This window comes from Lissotriton vulgaris, chromosome 7 (genome assembly GCF_964263255.1).
Source record: "Lissotriton vulgaris chromosome 7, aLisVul1.2, whole genome shotgun sequence".
NCBI lineage: Eukaryota > Metazoa > Chordata > Amphibia > Caudata > Salamandridae > Lissotriton > Lissotriton vulgaris.
The window spans coordinates 5,916,245-5,939,749 of NC_141695.1; the positions used below are offsets into that span (position 1 = coordinate 5,916,245).

Here is a 23,505-nt window from a genome sequence, read left to right on the forward strand (position 1 = left end):
GTGGAAAACAGCCTCAATTCGGCCTATCATCAAAAATCCCAATCTGGATCCAGAGGATGTAAATAGCTGTAGTCCCATATCACGATTACCCTTCCCAGATCATGGAGAGAGCCATGAACACACCATGAACAGCCATGAACACACAGCTTGGGAAATACATTGACGCACATACGTGGCTAGATGAGTCGCCACATGGTTTTAGAGCTGGACACCAAGTTAGCTTTATTCAAATCAGTTTAGGAAATCAGAGAAGCATTGGACAATGGTGGGAAGGCTGCCCTCATATTATTAGACCTATCGGCGGCCTTCAATACCGTCCATCATACCATTTTGGCAGAGCGGTTAGCAGTACCGGGAGTCGAGGGAATGGCACTTTCTCTGCTAGAATCCTTTCTGGATGATAGGATCCATTTTGTGGCCATAGAGCCATATAAGTACACTCCATTCCAATCCCGTGCGAAGTACTGCAGAGCTCCTCATTGAGCTCAAATCTTTTTAATATATAGAGAGCAGCTCCGGCTCCAGTTGTAAGATCTTTCAGTTTTTTATTAACCTCTTAGACTGACGACACACAAATTGTCATAGCAGTCACAGATCAATCTGAATCTTTGAGTAGGCAATTCAATGACTGCATGTCAGCAGTAAACAACTGGATGAGATTTAATTGTTTAAAGCTAAACAGCAACAAAACAGAGGTTATGCTGCTTGGGAAAGATCCCTGCTTTTGGTAACCCAGCTGATGGCCATCTAACTTAAGCAAACTACCCAAGCCAGGTGACAAAGCTAAAAGCCTCTGGACAACAAACTATCTTTTGGGAGCCAGATTAATGCTCTGACCTCATTCGTCTATTTTGTCATTAGAAAAATTAGGAGGATTTCAGCATTTATCCCCGAAAATACCCAAAGGCTGATGGATTCAGCTTTCATTTAGGCAAGACTGGACTATTGTAATGGTCTATACCTCAATCTTAGGGCCCAACAGCTTAGGAAACTACAGGTACTGCAAAATACAGCTGCCAGAGTATTATCCCGTACTCCTAAACACGTTTCGGCTAGGAGGGAAATCACGCAGTTGCACTGGTTACCAGTAAACGAGAGGATCCAGTTTAAGGCGTTGTGCTTTGACTACACAGCCTTGCATAAACAAAGCCCCCAATATCTTGAACAGAAATGTAGATGTTACGTTCAAGTCCCCGCCTCGGCGGGTCTTGGGCTCAAAATTCCACGGACCTGATAATTCTCGCCTCGGTGCCTATTCCAATCACTGAGTCCCACTCTGCAACTCTGGGCAATAGCTTGCTTAATCTCCACAAAGGCCCCCACAACGCTAAGGATGCCTGGCCTCCACCTTGGGGGTGCCCAGGAGTGGACTCCTCACAGGGAAAGCCAGGATGGGTTCCACAGCGGTATTCGTACAAGCGCCTTGAGACCCTTGCGGGTGAGTAGTGCGCTATACAAGTATCAATTTACATTTTACATTTACATATCCATTCGATCTGCTACCTTCCTTCTCAAATTTAAACAAGAGCTTAAAACATGGATTTTCAGTACATCTGATTTCTGGTAAAGGAAGCCTAACTAAAACTTGCCATCATTGGTTATTTATTATTGTTATTATTTATTCAATTTATAAGGAGCACAGCTACCCGGAGATTTCCCGGCACCATAAAACCATGCACAGCAGAAGGAATCACGCCTATTGATCCAATAACCAGGTTTTTAGGCCTTTATGAAAAATCTTGTGGCTGATTTCATGCCGGAGCAATAAAGGTAGCGAATTCCATGGTTTGGGCGCTAAATAAGAAAAAGGACCGTCCACCCATGCGTGAGAGTTTGAACCGTGGGACTTGAAATTTGGCTTGCGATAAGGAGCGAAGTACACAAGTCAGACAATAGGACTGGGCTAACAAACATAGATACATAGGTGCTGTTCCTATTTTAATTTTATGCATATAGCACAGGGCCTTAAACTTAGTCCGGCTCTCAATTCTAAGCCAATGAAGGTCCCGGAGAGCACCTGAAATAGATGATGTTTAGGCACATGGGAAAGCACTCTGGCCGCCAAGTTCTGGACCACTTGTAAATTGCGAACTGTCTCTTTGTTGGCTCCCAGGTATAGGACGTTACCATAGTCCAGCCTAGACATAATCAGGGCTTGAATTATAGTTTTTTTGGTGGGACCAGGTAACATCCAAAGTATTTTGCGGAGCCATTTTAAGATGGTAAAGCAAGTCGATGCAGTTTTAATTACTTGCTGTTCGTCAAGCATCACGCCTACGTTGCCTGCTGCTTGCACTGGTTGAGGTAGTGTGCCCATTTCTGGCGGCCAATGAAGTGGACCCCGGAGATCTTTATTTTTCTCCAGGATCAAGACCTCCATCTTTCCAGTATTCAACTTAAGCCAGTTAATGTGCATCCAGATAGATATTGTTTGTAGTCCTACCTGTAAAGATGACACAGAGGAGGCTTCGTTGGAGGAGAGTGAAAAGAGAAGCTGAGTATCGTCTGCATAAGAGAAGATAGATAGCCCAGCTTCTTCCGCAATCCTAGCTAGAGGACTGACATAAAGATTAAAAAACAATGGACTAAGGATTGAGCCCTGTGGTACCCCATACAAAGACGTAAAGGTGTTTGATCTGGCCGATTATGAAAAAACTTGAAAATTTCTTCCAATGAGGAAGTTTTTTATCCATTCCAAGGCTAGGCCACTTATACCAATGGACTGGAGTGACTTTAGGAGAACTGCATGGGATACTGTATCAAACGCGGCACTCAAATCCAACAAAATGAGTGCCATCGCTTCCCCTTTACGTACATGATGCCGAAGTTTTTCAGTAACTCCGAGGAGTGTTGACTCTGTGGAGTACCCAGCCCTAATGCCAGATTGAGACATATGTAGAATGTTGTTAATTTCCACATACTGCAAAAGTTGTTGATTCACATGTATTTCTAAAATTTTGGAAAAAACGGATAGCAGGGAGATTGGGCGGAAATTTGACGGTTCCGATGAGTCGGGATTGGTTTTCTCAATAATGGGTGAACCATCGCACGTTTCCATTCCGGTGGTAGAGTGCCCTCTCTCAATGATGCATTCAATAGATCCATATTAAGTTCCAAAGAGGTGGGTGCCAATTTTTGAAAAACAGGGACAGGGAGGGGGTCATTAAGGGAGCCAGATTTGAGATTATTTAAAATGGATGTAAAGGAGAAAGAGTCTATTGGCTGCCAAGTAGTGATACTGATACTAGACACAGAATCAGAAGACTTATGTGGCGAGAAACTGTCAGACGAAGACAGGATATTAGTTAATGGCAGTTCAGTGTTACCTGTGATTGTACGTAAGTCAGCATAGATTTTCTCAACTTTCTCAGTAAAGAACTTTGCCACATTTCCACACTGTGTTTCATTTAATACCGGGGGCGTCGGAAGAGAAGAAGCATCCGAAAGCTCCTTGACTATTTTGAACAGTACTTTGGATTTATTTTGACAAAGTCCAATAGTTTTGCTCACGTGTTCCGCACGAGCGGCTTTACACAGAACAGTATATTCTCTCTTAGCGGTTTTGTAGATCCGCTTAGATTCTGGAGGGTGGTCTTTCCACCAATGTCTTTCCGAGGCCTTACACTTGGTTTTTTCAACTTTCAACTTTTCTGTAAACCAAGGAGCAGGAGGACGATGCTTGTGCAATTTTGTGCAGGATATTGGGAGACAGGCATCCACAGATGACGAAATCCAAGCGAGGATAGTATCTACATCTGAGATTCTTGTAGAAGAAATATCTGGAATATTACTCGCAAGGTGGAGATTGAGAGAATTTATGTCTAATTTCTTCCAGTTTCTATACCTAGAATCCAGTACGGAAGGAGAAGAAATACTCAGACGTGAATCAATCATCACTTTAAAGCTGACCAAGAAGTGGTCGGACCACAATAAGGGGAGAGCCTTTTGACAAGAAATATTAGACAGAGTGGAGAAAATGGAGTCCAACAGATGTCTGGCCTTATGAGTGGGACCAGAAGTGCAGAGTGACATATTCAGAGCTTCAAAATCTATGACCAAAGTAGAGCTAATATTACATAAAGGATCGTTAAAATGTAAATTAAAGCCCCCCATAATAGAGAAATTTGCAGCATCAAGCACAAAAGGAGCAATCATTTCAGGAAATCTAGCTGTCCAATGTCCAGCAGGTCCAGGCGGACGGTACATCAATAGACCAGAGAATGTACATTGAGGAGTTAAAAGGAGCCTAAAAAAAACGGCTTCACAACCTTCACAAGGGAGATTTACCATTTGCACGAAAAGTCTTTTTTTTTAATTATCGCAATGCCACCCCCAATTTTTCCTTAACGGTCCCTTCTCACTATTGTATAGTTAGGGGGTAAGGCCCCCGCGATGTCGGGCCCTAAGCCCTCATGTAGCCAGGTTTCCGTGAGGAAAATCGCGTCGGGTTGTGAGTTATGCAGTAGGTCCCAAATATCCTCCTTATGCTTCGGGAGGGATCTACAGTTAAGGCTAAAAAATGAAAAATCTTTAGTATGACCCTCCATATCCTTTTCCCTCGCCAACAAAAGTTGTGCACCAGGACACCATTTGGTAACAGTGTGCTTTATAAATCACCCTAACATTAACATTGACTGTGAAGAAAGGCATTGACATAAATAGTAGCAGGGCACTCTGTATGTAATTTATATTGGATAGCAAGATTAATTCAACTAAGAAAGACACGTCACATACATAGAAACAGATTGTGAAATAGCTGATGGATGTTATGTTATGTTATATGCAATTTTTAAAGCGCTCGTACGCCCGTGGGCTTCATGGCGCTGTCGGGAGGAAGAGATGATACATGTTGCTGTGAAAACTACTATAAATAGGCTTGCTCAAACAGCCAGGTCTTCAAGGCATGTCTAAACGTGAGCAGATCTTTACTATGTCTGAGTGGTAGAGGTAACGAATTCCAAAGGGTGGCAGCGAGGTGATGAAAGCAGCTGCCCCCTTGTTGTTTCCTTTTGAATCGAGACACCACCACTAGTGTTTTTTGGGCAGATTGGAGGTGTCGTGTGGGCACATATTTTGTCACTAGGTTTTTAATAAAAATTGGTCCACAGTTGTTTAAGGCTCTGAAGGTTATACAGCAGGTTTTAAAAGCTATTCTCTGGGCCACAGGTAACCAGTGTAGCTCCTTCATGCCTGATTTAATTGAGTGCCTCTTGGGTTGTTTAGTTATGAGTCTGGCTGCTTGGTTCTGGACCAATTCTTCTCAAGAGTCCCAATGGTAAGCCTAAATAAATGCTGTTTGAAAAATCTAGACGGGACAGCACCAGGGCTATAGTGACTTGAATGAGGGCAGAATGTGTGAGAAACTGAGCATTTTTTTTTATTTTACGGAGCTGAAAAAAACTTCTGACACCACTGGGCCTACCTGAGATCGCAGCGACAGATCTGATCTTAAAATGACCCCCAAGCTTTTTACTGAGGCGGAGCTGACAGGAGGAGTTCCCATATCGGTGGGCCAGAAATGGGGGCCCCAGCTGGGTGCGCTTTTCCCGGGCAAAAGTAGTTCCGTCTTGCCAGGGTTCAGCTTAAGGTGGTTATCGTTCATCCAGCCTTGGATATGCCTCATGGTCTTCTGAAATTCAGTCACTGCATCAGGTGTATTGAGAGTGAATACCAGTTGTGAGTCATCAGCGTAATTGTACGCTGTGACTTTGAATTTTTTAAGAGAAAATAAAAGGGGACGGAGATACAGGTTAAATAGCAGGGGGGAGAGTGATGAGCCCTGCGGGACCCCACAAATGGAGTGATGTCTTGTTGCCGTGAATGTTCCCAGTTGTACTGCTTGGGTTCGGCCATCAATAAAAGATGCGATCCACCTCAGAGCAGAGCCCCTAAGGCCGGCCTGCTCGACACGGTTGAGTAAGATGTTATAATCAACCGTGTCGAACGCGGCCGACAAGTCGAGCAGTATCAGAGCCTGCTGGACGTCTGCATCTGCATTGGCCCTGAGTGTGTCCTGCACCGCTAAAATCACCGCCTCAGTTGAGTGGCCCGGACGGAAACCTGCTTGGTTAGGTTCCAGGTAGTTCGAAGTCTCCATAAAATTAGAGATACAGCTGGAAACATGAGCCTCCAGGATCTTGGAGAGGAAGGGCAGGAGGGAAATGGGTCTGTAGTTAGACATATCAGCAGGATCTTTTCCAGGTTTCTTTGTCAATGGGATAAGAAGGGCATTTTTAAAATCTGTGGGGACCTTGCCTTGTGAAAGGGATTCATTGAGAATCGGGAGAATAGCTTGTGGGAATGCTGTGCCTATTTCCTTGAAAATGTGTGGTGGACATATGTCGTTGGGTGAACCTGATTTCACCCGTGTAAGCAGTTCAAGGAAAGATTTATGGTCAATCTTGGGTAACATTTCGAGAGTGTTTAGATTCGGATTGTCTTCGCCATTGTAAACTAAGTTACAAGAAGGTGCAATGTTTTGTTGGATGCATTTCACTACAACGGAGATTTCTATATATAATTTGTAAGGTGTTAATTGATGAGCCAGAACATTGTGTATAAAGTTGATAACAGTTTTTGAAAGGTATCTAGAAGAAGGAGGTGGATATTTTCAAGATCTGATCCTCCTCCACCGGGATTTACCTGATATTGTGTGAGTGAACGTGAGGCCTGAGGAAGACTATTACTCTTCTAAAAATAGAATAGTAGAAGCGTCATGTATTAAAATTGTGATGTGGAAAAGATGGTTGTACTATAAATCTAGTTTATTACAGTAACTTATGTGAAAATAATATTTTTGTTGAAGATTAAATAAAAGTTGGAAGGATATCAGCAATTCTCTTTTTCTCAAAAAGGGGGGGCAGGATACATAAGTACAATTTAAATAAGTAAGACTGAACCAATTAAGTAGGAATGACAATGAGAAAGGAATCAATGCATTGATGAGATTTGAAAAGAGTGCCTTGATACTTTCTAAAGCTCTAATCCTACTGATTAATATACAGGACATAGATAAAAACAGGGAACACTCAGGTAAGAGGTACAGGTCTGCCAATTTCATGTAGGTTCTGGTATTTACTGCAACCCAAAGGCAGAGCATTCTAGTCCGACTGGGTTCAGAGTTAGGAAGTTTGGATGACGTTTATCCCTGCATTTCACAATTTAATTAGGAATCCTGAAAGATTTCTCCAGAGAGTTTTGAGGAAACACTTGAGGTCTAGAACGGACCTTTTATATCAAATAACTGAAGGTTAACATTTCCCAATGAGGCAAAATAGTTGTGATTGAACCGATAGAAGCATTGAAGTAGTTTCTTCCTTAGTATAGTTCAAACCGATGACTCCAACAGGATGTGTGTGGGTCTGAGGGGCTTGAATTGCACTATCTGGGTGGATTGGAACCTCTCACTGTACAAACGGGAAGTGCTGCCTTTGGTGGACAAGGCACAGTTGTCTCCCCCATTTCGTTAAGCAGATTCCATTTGGTCTGGCATCAAGTTCAGGAGTGTTTAGAGCTCTATTATTAATGGCCTTCAAGAGAATTTATGTTGAAATTGTCCTTGGCTGTGATATCAGACAAGAATGTTAGAAATTCTTCAAACTTCTAGTTCTCAATGTCATCAACTATGCCAGAACTGTGAACAAAAATGTAATGATACAGTCACAGAAAGTTCTAGCGAAGTAAAAGAATCTTTATTGAAGTTTAAAGAAATGTTAAAAAATATACAAATGCCAAAGTTAAATCAACTCAACTCTAGATTACTAGGCTGGGTATGAGGTGTGGTTTATCACAAATATGAATCTTTAATCCTGTGTGTTCTAAAAGGTTGCAGAGTTAGAGCATTGGTTACTTTAAACCTTGAATGCAATACAACCTGTACCCAGAAATGATAGGTTTACCTGTCATTGTATGTTTTATCCCACTTTTCACAGATGTCTGCTGACATCTTCAAGGGCGCCTTAGTCATAGGTTGACAGGTGCCCTGGTTTCAGTAGTAATGAAAGGATCCCAGTGTAAGGTACGGTGATTCAAAAGTGTTCAAGGAGAAGCAATGTGGTATTGTGGCTAGCTTTCTGACATTGAAACCTGGAAATATATGATCCTTTCCCAGTTTAGCACACATACATTGTACTACTACAATTTGTATACTTTTTAATACTTTGTGATTCTGGCTGAATCGATTCCCTGTTCCTCCAATCGTAAATGCGTAAGTGTGTGTGATGTAAAAATGTTTATTGCAAATATGTAAATTCAATGTCTTGAATCCCAGTTGGATCCCCACTAGGTCTTTGTTTCTGTGCTTGTAAATTAGGGGTGGGTGAACTCACAGAGTTTCCCTCTGCTAAATTTCGTGGGGGTACAGAAAAAACGCCACAACATTCCGCAGAATTCTGATAATGGACGAAAAATATGCAGCACACACTAAAATTGGCTGCCAGTAGCGTGAGCAGCACTGAAAATCAGCATGAATGAGACAATGCGTTGAGCAAGAGCGCTCGGTCCTTCAAGGTGATTTTGTAACACTCAGTAGAAAATGCACTCGAGCAGCAGCAGATCTTATCTACTCAAATGATAGCCCTCGGGCCGAACCGCTCACAAACACTGGCCATCGCTCATGGTAGAAAATGTCGCTAGGGGATTCTAAATCTCGTTTATGCTCGCCAGCCCTCATATCTGGAGCCTTGAAGGATGAAAAGTCTGCCATGCGGCTATTGGTGGAATTTGGACAGACATCTGTGTTTAAAACTGCCAATTCTGAGAGCGGAACACAATATGTTGCCCACCGCTAATGTAAATGCATTTCATATAGGTATTCTATGGTATAATGGTTTGAGTGCATGTAAAGGTTTCTCGTGTAGTTGTTCTATGGTATAATGGTTTGAGTGCATGTAAAGGTTTCTCGTGCAGTTATCCTATGGTATAATGGTTTGAGTGTCTGTAATTGAGTTATCCTATGGCATGGGTCCAACTCTCTTGGACCTATGTTGTACATCTCCGGGGCACGGGTTTACGTTTTTCCACCATTAGATGTTCACTGTTTCTGTTATGCCATGTTATCTGTTTTCTGTTGGGTTGGATTATTTCCATTTCTTTCTTCCATTTTTTTCTTTTCCACCGTCCTCACATTCCTCTGAGATCTTGTGTTCAGACATTTCTTGCATTTTAATGGGTTTTTGATCTATAAAAGGCAGGAGTCCTGGCAAGAAAAGATACTTTAACCTAATAATACTCCTGTTAAGGTGCTTAAACTTTAATTTCTAGTACTATATTTTTAAAACCAACAAATAACCTTAAAACTTTGATATAAAGTCCACCTACCTGCGTCGAGACATAGTGTCTCTCTCAGGTAGGGCAATACCCCCATCCAGGAAGAGGAATCTTCAGTTCCAGGCTTGTCTCTTGCACAGGTGTAGTTCTGTCCACCGGCTTCTCCTTGTTTGTTATGTTGGTCACACTGAGTCGGTGCTGCAAGGGGAAAGGAGAGGGAGTGATTTACAGAAAGAAAGAAAGAGAAGGTGAGAAAAAGAGAGATGAAACTGGAGGACTCAGAAGAAAGAGAGCTGCAGGCAGACAAAGATAAAGGGAAAAGGTAAGAGAGTAAAAGAAAAGAGAGAGCAAGAGAGCCAGAGGGGGAAGCTGAATAGAGAGAGAGAGAGAGAGAGAGAAAGAGACAGAGGAGGAAGCTGAATAGAGAGAGAGAGAGAGAGAGAGAGAGAGAGAGAGAGAGAGAGAGACAGAGGGGGAAGCTGAATAGAGAGAGAGAGAGAGAGAGACAGAGACGGAGAAAGAGACAATGAGTTTAGAGAAATTGTCGCTGCTTTAGCAGCAGGGAACTTCTGCTAAAGCAGTGATCAGGGGTTTGATAATATGCCCTTGTGAGTTCCCATAGAAGCCCATGTTCACACCAGAACCTGGGCTTATATGGGAATTCACAAGGGCGTATTATCAAGGCTCTTATGGCTGCTTTAGCAGCAGTTTCTTGCCTTTAAAGCGGGGATAATCTTATCGCCGTTCTTGATAATATGGCCCTAGGAAAGCATGAAAAGACACAGAGCAAGATAAAGGGAAAAGAGAGAGCGAAGAGGGAATGAGTGAAATGCAGGTGGAGAGAAATAAACGGGTGAAATAGAAAGAGGGAACAAGAGAAAGAGGGGTACAGGCGGAAATAAATCAAGAAATGGAGAGAGTGAGCAGGAAGTGGAAGAGAGTGTGAGTAAGAGTGAAAAAGAGTGAAAGAAACAGAAAGTATGTAAAATATTATTCTTGTAGGATTATTCCATTATAAATCTCATTACTCATAACTACTTTTTTAAATCAGCCATAATGTTTTTTTTTTTTTAAATCCTGGCTATATTGTCCATAGACACAAGGTGGGGGGAAAAGAAGAGAGAAGAAGAAACTACAGAGAGAGAGAAAAGGAGAGAGGAGAAGAGCTAAAGACAGAATGAGTGAAAAAAAGCAAGAGAGATTGAAAGATATAGAGAAAGAGAGCCTAAGATAGAGATTGAGAGAAGGGGGAAGGAACATGAAAGCGATGGAGGAATTAAGAAAGCGAGAGAGAGAAAGAGAGAGGGAAATAGACAGGAAAAGTGAAAGAGGCTGGGACATTATTCTAGGCCAGCAATGTGGCTACGATTCTAAAAGAAACTTAATCGCCAAAGAGGGGGCAAGAGGCGATGCCAACACCTCACACAGCGACAGCGAAGCAGATAGAATTACTTTCCAGTTTTTGCTTATATATAAATTGATATTCTGGTGATATTAACACTATTAAAACATTGAGAGGAGAGATGCCTGCTTGCCGTGCATCTTTGCCGTAAGCTGTTTCTTCTGCTACCACACCTCTCTTAATCTGGGCAGAATTTCTCTCTTGCAAAGCAGTCCTGATTCACAAATTTAACCTACACTTTTGAGTAAGTTAAAACTACTTTTATAATAACTTACACTTTTGCAGTAACTTACACTTGTGTAGTATGTCTAGCACTACCAATGGCCAACCACTGGTATTGCAACACCCTCCCTTAGAGAATAATGGAGGAAGGGAAACAAACATCATATAGGAAATAATGTTAAATTACATTATTTAAAATAGCTAAAAATATAATGATATATAAATGAATGTTAAAATATATAGAATAGTACATTGTTGTTATTTAATTATAAAATATTTACATTACTAAATACTGATAAATAAATATAAATTGAATAAATAAAAATATATACCCACTTCCAGAAAACAAAAGAAATACATTAACAAACTCTAAATTTCTAACGGTTGTTTGCAAAGCCGCTGTTTTTAGCAAAAGAGTTTAATGTACCAACCTTAAGTGTATCAGTACACATAGGCCATGCCCTAGGGATATAGTTGAGCAATACACGCTCCAGTTGTTTAAGTTGGGGTGAGGTTGCTGGATCTTCTTTACCCATAAAATGAACTCCTTGGCATGGACGCACTGGCGTGCCCATGTCAAGCCCTCTTGCAACCAGAATACAACCAGCGCCAGCTACCCTGCCTATTTAGGTCCTCGTACCAACTCCCCCGCTGCATCGCGATCAGCGGTGTGGTTTCGTACCATTTACACTGGGTTACCGCTACCCGTAATCGACTGCCTGCACAGCCTTTAGCTGCTACAATGTACCCTATTAGCCATTAACATTATATTCAACATTGTATCCAGCCTGCACTCTATAATTCAATTTGTATAGCCATTAACCCGTTCTGTGATCTTTGTTAAACGTATTAATCGGTGTATTATCAGATCCCTAATGCCGTTGCTCCTGTTTATTTTGTATTCTGTTATTTCTGATTTTGATTACTCTTCTGCCTCTCCCACCATTGCGGCTCTATTTCCCGTCATTTACCCCTGCTCCTTTTTCTCCTGCTTCCTGCCTCCGAGCGCCCCTCACTCCTTCTAGGACCTACTTAATGGAGGCCACAACTTGTGCAAGCTCCCCTTCTGCAGCGTGTCGCTTTGCCTCCAGCTCAGCGAATGCACTGAGCAGGTCCTCGTGCCAGCTCCCCTTCTGCCGCGTTTCACTTCGCCGCCACCTGCGCAACTGCACTGTGCAAGTCCTTGTGCAAGCTCCCCTTCTGCTGCGTGTCGCTTCACCTCCAGATGCACGACCACACTCAGCAGGTCCTCGTGCCAGCTCCCCTTCTGCTGGTTGTCGCTTCGCCTCCAGATTCACGACCGCACTGAGCAGGTCCTCGTGCCTGCTCCCCTTCTGCTGGTTGTCGCTTCGCCTCCAGCTGCGCGACTGCATTAAGCAGGTCCTCGTGCCAGCTCCCCTTCTGCTGCGTGCTGCTTCGCCTCCAGCTGCGTGACCCCACTGTGCAGGTCCTCATGCCTGCTCCCCTTCTGCTGCCTGTCACTTCGCCTCCAGCTGCGCAACCACAGTGAGCAGGTCCTCGTGCCAGCTCCCCTTCTGCTGCGTGTTGGTTCACCTCCAGCTGTGCGACCGCACCAAGCAGGTCCTCGTGCAAACTCCCCTTCTGCCGTGTTTCACTTCGCCTCCACCTGAGCAACTGCACTGAGCAGGTCCTCGTGCCAGCTCCCCTTCTTCTGTGTGTCGCTTTTCCTCCAGCTTCCTGTTTTCTTTACAATTTCTTTGTTTTATCATAACCACTATTCGATTGGTGACATAGGGCTAGATGTAGGTAAATCAGATTTACCGATTCCTAAATACAGAATTTTACCGATTCGGTATTCATGAATCAGTAAATCTGGTGTAGGTAATTATTCGGTAACCAATACCAAATCGGTAGGAATCGGTATATACTGATTCGGTAATTACCGAATCCGTATTTGCAATTGATTCCTATAGGCCTTGAAGCCCATAGGAATCAATGGCAAATACCGATTCGGTAATCACCGAATCGGTAAAAATACCGAATTGCCAAGGGGGACAGGGTGTCACTTTGACACCCTGTTGCACCCCTGTTTCTGGCTTGTGTGCCATGTGGCACACAGACATGCACAGGTGTACAAGCACAGATGTGCATGTACACAGGAATTCGTTATTTACCATGCAATAGTATTACATGGTAAATAACAAATTCTTAGGGGCCTGTGGCACTGTTTGCAGTGCCACCTACATGTAGATTTACAGAATCAGTAAATTTACCGATTCTGTATTTTACCGATTCTGTAAATTTACCGAATCGGCAAATTTACTGATTCTGTAAATCAAAGGGCCCGTACATTACAAAACCCAAATACCGGTCGGGAACGGCCGGAACCGGCAATTACCGACCGGTATTTGGTCTCCTACATCTGGCCCCCAGTCTTTAGCTGCTATATTGTATCCATTTAGCCATTAACATTGTATCCAGCCTGCACTCAATAATTCCATTTGTGTAGCCAGTAACACAGGTATTTCATTAACCCCTATTGTAATCTTTGTTAAACCTGTTAATTTTTGTATTATCCGATGCCTTTTGTCATTGTTATTTCTGCTGTTTTAATATTCTTTTGCCGCTCCCCCCACCGCCGCTCAGTTTCGTGCCATTTTTGCAACTACTTTCCCTCCCTCTTCTTGCCCCCTGCACTCCTCCTTCCTCCCACAACCTTCTTATTGGAAACTACAGTGCTACCACTTAACATTTGTGCAGACAGCATACCAAAGGTGTTCTAAAGCAAAGCCCTCTGCACCCATCTGGCCTGGACCGCAAGTAGCGATAGGAACCCTGGCTCTCCTACCACCCAAAGTTACACCACCACGAGCTCTGGAACCCACAACAACTTTAGCGGCACCTCACTTAGCTCAATTGTAGGACCTTCTGCCTGCTGACATTGCTTCTTCACTTGCAACACCAGAGCACCCACTCATACGGCAACCACTACAACACCGACCACCACTACCCCAGAACATCTCTTCTGCCTCCTGCTCAATGCAAGATATCTCTGCAAGTACACCACCAAGTTCTGGAATACCATCTCTTCCCTCACCCTAGATGTCATCTTCCTCAACCGAGACCTGGCCCAACCCAGCATCGACTCCCTACATTGCCTAAGCACTGTGTGACGGCTACAAGTTAGCACACTGAGGCAGCATCAACAAGCACGGAGGTGGAGTCAACATCATCCACAAGGAAACTATCCACTGTACAACCACCACAGATGACACCACCCAAATCATGAAGCATCTTGACTTCCAACTCCACACAAACAACAAAAACCACCATCAGAGGCACGCTCGCCTACAGATCTCCAGGACCTAACATCAGCTTCTGATACGCCATCCCATTTTCATCGCCCTGCTCACAATTGAGTACATGCACAGCATGTTCCTTAGAGACCTCAATTTCCACCTTGACGACCCTGACAACACCAACACAGCCAACCTCCTTGAGAGCATGAACACCCTCAAACTCACTTAACTAGTCATTAACCCCACGCACATCACAGGACACACACACTCAACACCATTTCCACGGCCAGTGGCAGAGTCAAGTGCAGCCACATCACCGAAATCCTCAGGAAAGACCACACCATTGTTCACTTCACCATCACAGGGCCATCCTTCACCCCCACCAAACCGTCCAGCACCTCTCACTGCAACTGGGACAAAGTATTGCAGAAGTGATGGACCAACACTCTCAACTCCTCTCACCTGGACACCTCAACCAACCTATACCAGACTGTCAAGAACTTTTCCACCTGGAACACCAATTGCGCCGACAAATTCACCCCATCAAGCTCACATAATCTAAGAGACCCTCCAAACCGGTCAGCTGGTCCACCATAAAATGAAGATCTGCAAAACGCAACTGCAAGCAACTTGAAAGAAGGTGGCGTATCAGTGAGGACACGACAGACAGAACACACTACAAAACATTGCTCAACCAATACCACCACCTACTGAAAAGTAAGCATGGGCTGAAAATTCGTTCGGCTTGCGGAATTTACGGATTTTCCGCGATTTTGCGATCCGCGAATCTCGCAAAGTTGCGGTAAAATCCGCGAATCAGCGGGGACGAATTTTCAGCCAAGCACTTACAGGGTTACAGCAGCAGGTGCAAAAGTTGAAGCTAACTTTTTGTAACCTTTTACAAAAGGGTTACAAAGAAATTAACTTCAACTTGGGCACCTGCTGCTGTAAGCCTGTAAGTGCTTCCTGGCGCCTCGTTGCCTACTTGCAACTATTCCCTGACCCTGCTCTGACCCTTGAAGCAGGGTCAGAGAATAGTTACAAGTAGGCAATGAGGCGCCTGTCACGAAAATTAAACCTCAACAGGAAGCACAGACAGATATAAAAACAACCATTTGCAATGCAATAGGTCTCGCATTAGGAAAGTTTGAGCTATTGGTCTTGTAAGTGACAATTTATTTTTATTTATGTGTTGGTTTTGAAAATAGCTAAATTAATAGCTTTGTCATTTACAATGCCAATAGTTATAACTTTCGCAAGTGTGACACCTATAGCATTTGTAATGCAACATGTTTTGTATTTACGTGACTTAGCTGTATTGATATTACAAATTACAACGGCTTTTCATTTTTTTAAAATAATTAATACTTAAATAAAAGAGATTTTATTTTATAATGGCAATAGCTTAAACTTTTGTAAATAACTTTTGTGAAGATTATGTTCAGTGTATTTAATTGTGACGAAAATCCAAGAACAGAAGTGAAATATTAACATCTTTTTGTGACATTTGTAATAAAGTTTGAAACATTGAGAGAACATATTTGAACCAGTTGTTGTTGAATGGTTGTGCTGATTGATGCTGGGGTGGCGCTGTGTGGTGCTGTGGTGGTGCTGAGTGGTGCTGTGGTGATGCTGAGTGGTGCTGTGGTGGTGCTGAGTGATACTGGATGGTGCTGAGTGATGCTGGGGTGGTGCTGAGTGGTACTGTGGTGGTGCTGAGTGGTGCTGTGGTGGTGCTGAGTGATGCTGTGGTGGTTCTGAGTGGTGCTGTGGTAGTGCTGAGTGATAATGTGGTGGTGCTGAGTAATGCTATGGTGGTGCTGAGTGATGCTCTGGTGGCACTGATTGTTGTTGAGGTGGTGCTGATTGGTGCTGTGGTGGTGCTGAGTTATGCTGTGGTGGTGCTGAGTGAAAATGTGGTGGTGCTGAGTGATGCTATGGTGGCGCTGAGTGATGCTGTGGTGGCTTTGGTTGTTGCTTTGGTGGTCCTGAGTGGTGCTGTAGTGGTGCTGAGTGATACTGTGGTGGTGCTGAGTGGTGCTGTGGTGGTGCTGAGTGATGCTTTGGTGGTGCTGAGTGATGCTGTGGTGGTGCTGAGTGGTGCTGTGGTGGTGCTGAGTGATAATGTGGCAGTGCTGAATGATGCTGTGGTGGTGCAGAGTGATGCTGTGGTGGCACTGAGTGGTGCTGTGGTGATGCTGAGTGGTGCTGTGGTGGTGCTGAGTGATGCTGTGGTGGTGCTGAGTGATGCTGTGGTGGTGCTGAGTGATGCTGTGGTGGTGCTGAGTGGTGCTGTAGTGGTGCTGAGTGATAATGTGGTGGTGCTGAGTGATAATGTGGTGGTGCTGAGTGATGCTGGGGTAGCGCTGAGTGATGATGTGGTGATGCAGAGGGCAGAAAGGCACAAAAAGCAGTCTAGCAAAGGGCAGAAGGGCAGAAAAACAAGGGAAAAACGAGTCTAACAGAGGGCAGAAGAGCACAAAAAACAGTCTAACAGAGGACCAAAGGACAGAAAAACAAGGGAAAAACGAGTCTAACAGAGGGCAGAAGGACCCAAAAAATGAGTCTAAGAGGGGTCAGAAGGGCAGAAAAACAAGGGAAAAACGAGTCTAACAGAGGGCAGAAGGGCACAAAAACAAAGGAAAACGAGTCTAACAGAGGGCAGAAGGGCACAAAAAACGAGTCCCTGCGTGTTTGTACACAAAGATGCCACCTTTTTGTGCAATACCTCTACTCATCTGGAATACTTTCTACTGTCTAATCAGTAAGTGCTCCCTCGTTGGCTAAATGTATAGGGGCAGATTTACAGTAAATGGTGCATCCCAAGGGATGCGCCAGTTATTGTGCGCCGCAGCTCCGCCACCATGGTGCGCCGCATTTACAATACGGCGCACCATGTGGCAAAAACGACACAGATGCGTCACGCATCTGTGCCATAAAAGCAGCGCATTGCTGGAGCTGCGTTGCGCTTGCGACGGAGCTCCAGCAATGCTCTGAGGGGCCCTATCTCCCCAATGCTGCATCAAGCCTTGTGCCTGCTTCAAGCAGGCGCAGGGTTTTGATGCAGCATTGGCCTAAAAGTGACTGAGTCAAATCTTGCAGATTTCACTCACCCACTTTTAGGAGGCGTTCCTGTGCGGGAACGCCCTCCCCTGCGCCAGAAAGCCTCCTGATGGCGCAGGGCTTTACAACGTGACGCATCTCTCAGAATCGTCACGTTGTTAATACCCAACACCATGGTGCATCTTTTGTGCTGCCGCTGCGTCACAAAAGGTCTCGGTAGAGGGTGGCAGTGGTGAACCAGAGGGTGGCAGTGATGAAACAGAGGGTGACCGTGATGAACCAAAGGGTGGCAGGGGTGAACCAGAGGGTGACAGTGCTGAACCAGAGGGTGGCAGTGCTGAACCAGAGGGTGGCAGGGGTGAACCAGAGGATGGCAGTGGTGAACCAGAGGGTGGCATGGGTAAACCAGAGGGTGGCAGTGGTGAACCAGAGGGTGGCAGTGGTGAACCAGAGGGTGGCAGTGCTGAACCAGAGGGTGACAGTGGTTAACCAGAGGGTGGCAGTGGTGAACCAGAGGTGCTGTTAAGAACCACAGGGTGGCAGTCGTGATCCAGAGGGCGGCAGTGGTGAACCAGAGGGTGGCAGTGGTGAACCAGAGGGTGGCAGTGATGAAACAGAGGGTGACAGTGATGAACCAAAGGGTGGCAGGGGTGAACCAGAGGGTGACAGTGCTGAACCAGAGGGTGGCAGTGCTGAACCAGAGGGTGGCAGGGGTGAACCAGAGGATGGCAGTGGTGAACCAGAGGGTGGCCTGGGTAAACCAGAGGGTGGCAGTGGTGAACCAGAGAGTGGCAGTGCTGAACCAGAGGGTGGCAGTGCTGAACCAGAGGGTGACAGTGGTTAACCAGAGGGTGGCAGTGGTGAACCAGGGGTGCTGTGAAGAACCACAGGGTGGCAGTCATGATCCAGAGGGCGGCAGTGGTGAACCAGAGGGTGACAGTGCTGAACCAGAGGGTTGCAGGGGTGAACCAGAGGGTGCTGTGATGAACCAGAGGGTGGCAGTGGTGAACCAGAGGGTGGCAGGGGTGAACCAGAGTGTGGCAGTGGTGAACCAGAGGGTGGCAGTGCTGACCCAGAGGGTGACAGTGGTTAACCAGAGGGTGGCAGTGGTGAACCAGAGGTGCTATGATGAACAAGAGGGTGGCAATCGTGAACCAGAGGGTGGCAGTGGTGAACCAGAGGGTGACAGTGCTGAACCAGAGGGTGGCAGGGGTGAACCAGAGAGTGGCAGTGCTGAACCAGAGGGTGGCAGTGGTGAACCAGCAGGTGGCAGGGGCGGACCAGAGGGTGGCAGGTGTGAACCAGAGGGTGGCAGTGGTGAACCAGAGGGTGGCAGTGATGAACCAGAGGGTGGCAGTGGTGAACCAGAGGGTGCTGTGCCCATACATGACCGCATGGGTAACTTCGCCATGCAAGCGGCCCGCAAACACGCAAAAAGCCCCGCGAACATGCAAAAAACCCCACGAACACGCAAAAAAACCAGCGAACGGGCAAAAAAACAAAAGTCCGCAAATTCGCACGAATTCGCGGATTTTGCGGATTGCGAATTAGATTTTGCGTGAATTTGCGGAACGCGAATTTGCAAATTTCGCCCATACTTACTGAAAAGAACAAAGACGAGCGCCCTTTCCAACCACATCGAGGGCAGTGCCAACCAAAGTAAAGAACTGTTCAATGTCATCAGGGAGTATTCCAATCCGCAGCCTCCGACAACATTATCACCCACTGCCAGGAACTCTGTGACACACTAATGAACTTCTTCCATGACAAGATCTCCGACATCTAAAAAAAAGTTTGAGCCCCAACCTGCCGCCACCAACCTCCTCAGCCTCATTGCACACACTGTGGCTAACCCCGACCACCTGCTAATTACCCGGGACCAGCTCACCACTTAAAATACCACTACCACATCCTCAACCTTGTAAGCAAGTCTATCAGCAACTAACTCACCACCATCCTCAAAGCATCCATCTCTGCTTGGATATCTGTCCATTTGAAAGGACTTACTACAGCCACCTTCCCTGATGAATGGAAACGTGCTGAAGTCAAAACCCTTCTCAAGAAACCATTGTCCAACTCCAGCACACTCAAGAACTTCTGCCCCATCTTTCTGCTCCCCTTACCTGCCAAAGTCCTCAAATGAGCCATTAACCACCAACTCACTGAACACCTGGAGAAAAACAACCTACTGAACATTTCCAAGTCTGGATTCTGCACCAAATACACTACCAAAACCAGCCTCATCTCTGCCACTGACGACATCAGAGCCCGCCTGGCTGTGGAGAAATAGCAGCATTGATCCTCTTCAACATCCAAGCAGCATTCAACACTGTATCACCCCATACCCTTATCAAGAAACTCCAACACATTGGAATACAAGGACACGCCCATAGATGGATTGCCTCCTTCCTCACCTGAAGAACCCAAATTATCCACCTCTCTACCTAAACGTCAGAAAACAGAAGCATCATTTGTGGCATCCCTCAAGGATTATCCCTCAGCCCCACTCAATTCAACACCTACATGGCCGCTAGCGTCAACTTCCACAGGTGTGTGACGAGTATCGCCAATTGGATAAAAAACAACTGCCTGAAACTCAACACAGAAAAAACAAAAGTGTTGGTCTTCAGGAACAACACCTCCCCATGGAACATTTGCTAGTGGCCTTCTGAACTAGGACACTCACCCATGTCAACAGACCAGGACTGCAAACCTCAGCGTCATCCTGGACACAAGCTCACCATGAAAACCGAGATCAACTGAGTCTCCTCCGCCTGCTTCCCCACTCTTCATATGCTCCTCAAGATCTTCAAATGGCTCCAGTCAACAACATACAGACTGTCACCAAAGCCCTAATCGCCAGCCTGCTGGACAGCAGGAGCGCACCCTACACAGGAATCACCTTGCACCTACTGAAAAGACTACAGACCATACAGAACTCTGCGGCCAGACTCATCCGTGACCTTATCAAGCAGATCCACATCACCCCCACCTCAGGAAGCTCCACTGGCTCCCCGTTCACAAGAGATGTCACTTCAAGATAGTGATCCACACATACAGAGCCCTGAACAATCAAGGACCAGCATGCCTCAACCACCGCCACAACCTCTGCCAACCCTCTAGACACCTGCGCTTTGCCTCCCTTCACCTCGCACATACCCATTGCATAGGCCAAAGCCACAGCAGGTGTTGTTCCTTCTCCTATCTTGCTGCTAGTTCTCACCCTCGCTGCTGGAATTTGAGAAAAGACTCACGACCAAGCTGTTTGACTGAGCCTCCGCAGCAAGAGCCTCAGCACCGTGATACCCTCTTGAGGCATGTTTGAATTGATCGAGAGGAGAAGACTAGACTGAGGTACAGTAAGGGGGAACTAATCGTGGTAAATCTGGCAAATGGCACCAAACTTTGCAGCAATGCCACCGCACCAATTAAAATATTTAATAACAACAACATGGTGCAGCTGTAAACAACAAGCTAGATTTCACAGCAGAAGTAAGGTTAGTGGATGATCATGAAAACAGAGAGTGGGAAGTAAGATAAATGTATATTTAATAAATGTAAGATTATTACCAAAATATAAGTTGTAAATATGGAACCTCTTAAATGACAACATTTGGGACGTAGTATTTCCTAAGGAAACCTGGCTCAATAACAGCTCAGCCATTGCTGAGGGATACACTAGTCTACACATGGAAGGGAGCATGGTATGGGGGAGATTGCAATAATTCATCGTTCAGAGGTGCAATGCTCTGTAAAAAAACTGGAAGGCATGAAACTTACCAACAGACTGGTCTTCTCAACGAAGATCACTGACAAATTGTATGTATGTATCAGGTGACCTTGTTTACCGGGCACCCAAATTCCATCCTACTTTTTCTGAGGTATTATCGAATGTTATTGCTCCTTCTATAGTGCTATACTCTAATTATATTTCTATGGGTGACTGCAATTTACATTTTGATGATTCATATTGTAAGGTGGCCACTCAATTATTTGAGTCTGTGTTGAATTTCAATTTAACACAAACAGTTGAAGGTTCAACTCATTGTCAGGACTGGTCCAACTGGGTCTCTGATTAGCCCTCAGGTTCAATCTGCAATGGTCAAGATAGCGCTGGTACATAGATATGGCCCGAAAAGACATCAATTTCCGCGCTGGTTTGCTCTGCTTAAGAAAAGGTTGCAGACCGTCTTTGCGGAATTCCAATATGGCCGCAATTCTTCCCAGTATGTTGCCGGTCTAGTTCTTTTGGCGCGCGATAATCTTCAGATGAGTTCGGGGGCTCAATTTTGAAGTACTGCGCACTTCAACTGAAGATTTTGCTGATAACGGTCGCGTCTTTGACCGTTCCTCTCCCTTTTGTTCCACGAGCATTTCTGAAGGCTCGTATTGGGTCCGTGAGTTCCTTTCTGAGCACTGCATATTCGAGAAATACCGCGGCTGCGGTAAGTGTTGAATTTCGTAATGGAATACTAGCCAGATATTGGTTCAGAGACTTAAGTACCGGAATGAGGAGATAAGAGACAAATTCAAAGTGATACATTTTAGGCATGTTATCGCATTATTAAGAGGAACAAGCACTGAATTTCTTCAGAGACTGAATTAAGTCTTTCTTCAAAGAAGAAACGATATGAAGTAATATCATTTCCAGTTTATGGAAAGATTCATTTGACAAAAAAGAAAGGTATTCTTTTCAATCGTACACGAAGACTGTGAGTGCTGGCTTGAAGCTTATCTTCAAGTAGAAGTAATTATATATATATATATAAGAATTCTTACCACCTTTAGTGAAGTCAACCAGTTCAAGTTCAGCCAAGTTGTCTACTTGCAACATATATTGCTACATGTTGAGAAGGATTTACAGAAGGCATTTCAGGTAATTATAGTTCCTCTTAGTAGATGAGGTATGAGAAACTGAGTTTAGAACAGAAATAATAATATTCCTTGTGTTTCATAGAATACCATTGAGAAGACAATACAGTAACAAACAACTGAGAGAACAGTTAGCCACGCTGCTAGATAAGGTAATTGTTTAAACGAATAAAAGAGATTTGAGACACTTGTAGAATTTTAGTTTAGTTTGTTTAGTGTTCTTCAATTGTAGGACAAGACCAGAGAAAAACGTAATAGCTGTACAGACAAGAACAGAAGAAGCAGAGAAGAATTCTGAGCAGTACAGTCAAAGGCAGTGGAAGCAAGACAAGGCATGTTTCTCTCTCACTCCCCTTTCCCCCACTTGGATGCAAATGTCCTAGAGACGTTGGTATCTAGGTGTAGGGTAGGTGGAAAAGGCATCTGTTCCAGTGGAATAGCAGTTTCTGGATAGCAGGTACTCGACACTCATAAAGATGTTCATGCGCTTAATGTAATCTTTTCTAATATCACCTCACTCGTCATGGAAAAAGCCCTCCCGCTGGTTTGGACAGATCACTGGCTGGTCCCGTTCAACCCAACAGTGACTGATAATCAGGGTGAGGGTGATAGACAAGCTAAGAAGTCACAACAGTGGCATCCTATATCTGATACCAATTAAAAAAATATCTGTGCCACATTAAAATTGAAACGGAGGATGAATTCGACTCCCTTATTAGAGCCCTAGGAGCCACATGTACGACCCTTGTAAATTACGCCTCGCAATTTGCACTTGATTGCTGAGATTGCTGAGAGGATGAGCAGGATAAAAGCTGCTGTTTCTCCTCAGTCAAAGAGGGTTCGGATGTTGTGGGTGGCAGCGATTAGGCCAGTTATTCTGCTGTGATTGCTGCGGAAACTGTATTGGGAAGCGTTACATAGCTAGTTCTGCTCCAGGTGTGTCATGAGTTGATTCTTGATGTTCTTTTCCAGTACCTTTGCTGGGAATGGGAGCACAGAGATTTGCCAGTAGTTTTTGGGTTCACTGGGGTTGGCGGAGTGTTATTTCGGCATGTTTATAAGCATTGGGAAATGTTGCAGTGATGTTAGAGGTGTTTAGTGGGGTGGTAATTTCCTGCCTGATCCTTTGGTTTCTAAGGTAGAAGATGTGGTGTGGGTATGAGTCTGTGAGAGCTCTTAAGTGGATTACTTTTATGGTGGAGATGGTGTCCTGGGTGGAGAGGATGTTCCAGGTGGTCAGTGTGTGGTTCTTGTTGGTTACGGGGGTTGTGTATCTATTGATGAAGTCCTTATGTGAGAATTGGTGTTCAATGTATCTGTATATGGTTGCCATTTTGTTGTAGAAGAAGTTGGCGAGGTTGTCGCCCAGCTTCAAGAGGGTATGATGTTCTTTTTGCTGGCAGTCGGGTTGGAGAATTC

At 44.9% G+C, this 23,505-nt stretch overlaps 1 protein-coding gene across 1 annotated transcript in view; it reads right to left on the reverse strand.

Annotated features, from left to right (window-relative positions):
* Positions 1–23,505, reverse strand: part of LOC147700481 (uncharacterized) — a 91,150-nt gene that overhangs the window by 39,917 nt on the left and 27,728 nt on the right. The window contains exon 4 of the mRNA XM_086928424.1: positions 9,319–9,465. Within this exon, the coding sequence (XP_086784550.1) occupies positions 9,319–9,465 (147 nt within the window). The remainder of the gene's footprint in view (positions 1–9,318; positions 9,466–23,505) is intronic.